General features: G+C 39.1%; 2 protein-coding genes across 2 annotated transcripts; one reads left to right on the plus strand and one right to left on the minus strand.

Annotated features, from left to right (window-relative positions):
• Nucleotides 1–298: 298 nt before the first annotated feature.
• LOC113873509 (high mobility group B protein 7-like) lies at nt 299–1703 on the plus strand. The gene is made up of 8 exons (XM_027511657.1): nt 299–393; nt 607–689; nt 777–822; nt 927–1040; nt 1128–1185; nt 1281–1325; nt 1426–1512; nt 1601–1703. Exons 1-8 carry the CDS (start codon nt 299–301, stop codon nt 1664–1666), a joined length of 594 nt encoding a protein of 197 aa, XP_027367458.1. The 3' UTR covers nt 1667–1703.
• A 608-nt stretch (nt 1704–2311) lies between these two features.
• Nucleotides 2312–4131, minus strand: LOC113873430 (LRR receptor-like serine/threonine-protein kinase FLS2). Its single transcript, XM_027511536.1, has one exon. The coding sequence runs from the start codon at nt 4129–4131 to the stop codon at nt 2350–2352; it is 1782 nt and encodes a 593-aa protein (XP_027367337.1). The 3' UTR covers nt 2312–2349.
• Between the last annotated feature and the right edge of the window lie 726 nt (nt 4132–4857).

Below are 4857 nucleotides of genomic sequence, written 5' to 3' on the forward strand. Positions count from 1 at the left end.
GCCCAATGTAAAATGGCTCAATTTAAAAAAGATAATAGGCCCAATGTAATAACGAAAAAATGCGGCCCAATTAGAGACAGGTCACAATTGGAATACGCGCGAGAATGAATGGAAAAAAAGGAAAAAGAGAAGGCAAAGGAAAAGGCGCGGTTATTGGCGCTAAAACGAAAACAATGCATATTTGTTTTTCCCTCCTTTCATTCATTTCATTTATTTATATATTGGAATCAATCAATTATTCTCTCGTTTTGATTCGAAGAGTGAGAAAGAAGAAAGCATCGAGTGAGTGAAGATCGAAATGGCTTCGCAATCGAGAAAGAGAGTTGACGCCGTTGATTCTCGCTCCGCTTCCGTTCTCGTTCGTGCTAAAGATGGCAGTGCTTTTGCTCGATGGTTCGTTTCTCAATGTTCACATCTTCGATAACTAGATCGATTTGTTTGAGTTCTTTGTTAACTGTAACCTATTAGATTTCGTGTTTACTATTACGTTCTGCTTTTTGTGTCCTTTGCAACGTCGAGAAAATTGTGTTTCGTTCTAGGTTTTATTGTCTTTAGCGTGGTGTTTGCTGGTGTAAGTGCGATTTGTCGTTGATTGTTCGTTTGCAGTGAAGAGTGTAACAAGGATGTGCCGGTGGCGCTGATCAACATGCACAGTTGCAGTCTTGAAGCTAAAATTAAAATGAACTTGGGTATGATTGGTTTTTTTGTTTCGTGTATATGATTGTTGTAATTGTTTGGTTGCTTTTTTGTAATTTTTATTTTATTTGGTTGCTTAGATGCTCAGGTTGTGGAACAGGCTGCTGAAGCTAAGAAGCCGGAGAGGTGGTTTTTTATTTTTGTGGTCCTTTATTTTCTCAACCTGTTTGCAAGCATTTAGCAGTGTTCGTATTGACTTGTTACTTGGTTTTTCTTTTGAAATTGTGTAGGAAGAAGCCCAAATCTAAAGAGCCAAAGGCAAAGAAGGCCAAAGTTGAGAAGGGCAAGAAGGTTAAGGATCCTAACATGCCCAAGCGTCCCCCCACAGCCTTCTTTCTCTTCTTGTAAGGCTTATTTTTGCTTGCCTATGTCTGTTCTGTTAGTGATGTTGTGATTTTGCTCCGGTGTTTGATTGAGGTAATATGTTGCAGGGATGATTTTAGAAAAACTTTTAAGGAAGCTAATCCTGATTCAAAGGACGTTAAAAGGGTGCGTAAAATTTGCTAAGTTGAAGTTTGCCTAGGCTTTATTAAGTGAATTGATGAATGGATTCATTGATTAGCATTTTGATGGAAAAACTATAGGTTGGCAAAGAGGCTGGTGAAAAGTGGAAGTCTATGACTGATGAAGTAAGTTAATTATGCTGCGTTTAGATTTAATTGTTTCTTAAATTGTTTAACAATGCGACTTGATATCGACCAAATGTTATGACATGGCTCAATGGTTCAGGAGAAGAAGCCTTATTTGGATAAAGTTGTTGAACTCAAGGCAGAATATGAAAAGGCTATGGAAAGCTATAAAGCTGCTGAAGATGAAGTAAGCTTGTTTTTTAAGCTTCAAAGTGTATTTGGTATGGTGTTAATTGTTTATTCTTACTTCTAAAGCTGTTGCTTCTTTTTGGCAGGATCAAGATGGGTCTGATAAGGAAATTGCCACAAAAGAAGTTGAAGAGTTAACTGACGACGAGTAATAGTGGCATTTTGGCGTTCCTTAAACCTCATGAGACTCTGGAAACGGTTACTTTACTTCTTAGACTAGGGTTGTAAATTTTAGAACATGTTTTAGTAGGAATTTTATATTTAGGTGTTACTATTTTGATGGCTTTGAAATTCTCGTGTAACATCAATCTGTGCTCTGTCTCTTGAAATATTCATGAATGGCAGTTACATTGTTTTCTACAAGAGGCTCTTACCGCTCTAATTCTGGTTCTTGCTTAAATATGCTTAAGGCTGCTGATTATTTAGTCTGATATGGCTCTAGCGATTCATTAGTTTGACACGAGGGTTGCATTCAGTAGGACTTAACTTCATTAGCTAGATTAACACTTTTCTGGATAAGAAGATTCTTTGAGGGCATGGTCAGCTTCTGTATTGCGCTCAACCTTGGAGAGCAAGGTCCACGCACTTGGTTTTGCTGTAATATTTTCTGGTGTGCCCACTTAATGTTTACACTTGTTTATCTGAAATCTAAAGTACGCTGTAAAATGAGCGCATCTTTTATTGAAAAAATATTGAATTATAAAATTAAACTTCAGCAGCGGTTGATCTTGAAAAGAAAGATTCAAATATATGGTGGTGCCTATTCTAACTTGCTCATGTAACAATGGTCACAAGCCATGAGCATATTTAATAATAGAGTCAGCGTCTCACTGACCTATACTTGTTTCTTGCATGGCTGTAAAGGTTTGCCACATAAGCACAAATTGTGGGCGTAAGCAACTGCCGGAAAGATATTGAACGGTCTAGTTTGTGGTATTTCTCCACATAGCCTGTTTGCCCTGAAGCTTGCATGCTTTAGGCCAGTGATCTGTGACAAACTACCTGGAATTTGGCCTGTTAGTCCGTTAATGGATACGTCAAGCCATTGTAGTTTCTGCAACTGACCTAGAGTTGAGGGGATGGTTCCCACTATGTGATTTCTTGAAATATCCAGTCTCTCAAGTTCTACCAAATTTGAGATAGAGACTGGAATTGAACCTGATATATTGTTGCTCCCCAAGTTCAGCACCTTGTAGCTTGAGCCTTCCACAAAATCAGGAACGTGACCTGAAATGAAATTGTTTGATACATCTATAACCTCCAAAGAGCTGCTTGTCTCGTTATTTATGATTGTTGACAATGAACCCACCAATAGATTTGCATGCAAGTCTATTGAAGACAGCTCTGTTGGCAACTTAATTTCAGAAATGTCGAACCTCAACTGGTTGTTTGAGAGCTTGACCTTTTGCAAGCTGGACATATTTGTGAAGAAATTTGAAATTCCATCAACCAGGTAGTTATCTGAAAGGTCTATGGAGCTGAGAGAGTCAGGTCTTACGAAGTGTGGAAGATCTCCCTTCAATTTGCACCCGGCTAGGTGGACATCTTTGAGTTGCTTGCTTCTGATCCAATCAGGAACATTTCCAAGACTGAGATTATTATAAGACAGGTCTATGGACAAAAGGGCTGGGATTCCTCTGCTAGGGATTGCTGGTAAGGGATCCGAGAGCCCATTCCTCGATACATTAAGGTACCAAAGGTTCTGTAATCTTGATATGGACAGTGGAACATGCCCTGTGAGCAGATTGCCACTGAGTTGAAGACTTGTTAGGGATTTCAGACTCCCAATCTGATCTGGGATGTTCCCTGTGAGCTTGTTATAGCTCAAGGACAGGTCTAAAAGATTGACAAGGCCAAACAGGGAAATTGGAATTTTTCCGGTTAGAAGGTTATAGGATAGATCTATGTAGGTCAAATTTTTGAACTCCCCAACACAATCCGGAATAGGCCCTGATAACAAATTGTAGCTGAGATCAAGGTATTGCAAACTTTGAAGAGCTTTAAAACTAGGGGGGATAGAACCTGCCAATAAATTTCTCGCTAAGTTAATCTGGTTAAGGTTTCTCAGAGCCCCTAGTGTTGGAGGGATCTGTCCTTTCAGATGGTTCCCGCTGAGTGAAAGGGTCTGGAGCAAGGACAAACGACCTAAACTTGGAGGGATGTAGCCTCCAAGGGAATTGTCTTCCAAAACTAGCTGGGTGAGGCGGGTCAAATTTGAGAAGCTAGCAGGAACTGGTCCTGTAATATGCTTCATACCACTTATCACCATTACCTCCAAGAAATGCAAATTGCCCAGTGAGGGGGAAAGAGTGCCCTTCATATAAGTGCCACTGTCTCTCTCTGGCCTCTGTATCTGCAACACGTTAACTCTCCCTGTGGATGGATTGCATTGAACTCCTTCCCAGCCACCATCACAGCAGTCTCTGCTTGTCCATGAAGACAGTGTCTCTGTTGTGTCCTCCACAATGCTGCCTTTAAAGCTGAGAAGAGAAGCTCTGTCTTCTTCTGAACAGATTGGAGCCTGTGGTGTTGAAGATGTCTGTGCTACACTTTCTGAGAACTGACTGAGAAATGAAAAAACCAGAACAAGGTTTGAAACCCATGTCCAAAATTGCATTTTGGAAGGTGGGTCTTGATCAGATCACGGTTTGCTGTGATGTTGGGATCTGACAAGTGAACTTTGAGTGAGTAAAATTTGAAAAGAAGATGAACTATAATTTAAAAAGGGGTAAGAAAAGTACCACTCTGGCATAGGTTTATTGCATTATTTCACGTAGACAGGAAGGTATAATAATGATAAAGATGATGAATAATGAGGGAGTGTGTCTCAAAATTATGATTTTGTTGGAGATCTGCATGCAAGATTGAGCAATCTCTTATTTATAGTTACATAAGCAAAAAGCTTCTAAATGAAAAGAAAAGAAATTTTATGATGAAGCTTTGGATCAATTTAAAGAAGTTCACATGGAAATTTGTGACCGTTTGATGGATCACGAGGATCCTTGGGGTATTTGAACGTTGGAGCGCACTATATTCAAATTCTTTCAAGTGTCGTCTTTTATAAAATTCACCTTCGCCCGTAGTATGCAAATAACTTTTTTCTTCTGCCTTCCACAATCTAATCTAAACACTTGTTTACATTACAAGGATGATTAACACTCATGTTTTCATCCAACAGATTCTATTAGTTTTACTGCCACTTCACCAAATATTGCTCTGTTCTTTAATTCTTTACTTGGAGGACTTGGGAGTTCTTTTTTAGCTTTTCTTTTGTTGTTATTTCTTGACTTTTGGACTCAGTTTTTTATAATATAAATGGCTAATTTTCTAACAGTATTGTTAG

Source organism: Abrus precatorius, unplaced genomic scaffold (assembly GCF_003935025.1).
Source record: "Abrus precatorius isolate BTA unplaced genomic scaffold, Abrus_2018 Scaffold7, whole genome shotgun sequence".
NCBI classification, from domain to species: Eukaryota; Viridiplantae; Streptophyta; class Magnoliopsida; order Fabales; family Fabaceae; genus Abrus; species Abrus precatorius.

What these genes read in the sequence shown, in the direction of transcription:
- LOC113873509 (XM_027511657.1), top strand. Translation starts at nt 299, where the DNA reads ATGGCTTCGCAATCGAGAAAGAGAGTTGACGCCGTTGATTCTCGCTCC. An exon ending in GAAGCTAAGAAGCCGGAGAG is followed by an intron (nt 823 to 926) that starts GTGGTTTTTTAT and finishes GAAATTGTGTAG; the next exon opens with GAAGAAGCCCAAATCTAAAG. An exon ending in ATAAAGCTGCTGAAGATGAA is followed by an intron (nt 1,513 to 1,600) that starts GTAAGCTTGTTT and finishes TCTTTTTGGCAG; the next exon opens with GATCAAGATGGGTCTGATAA.
- LOC113873430 (XM_027511536.1), bottom strand. Translation starts at nt 4,131, where the DNA reads ATGCAATTTTGGACATGGGTTTCAAACCTTGTTCTGGTTTTTTCATTT.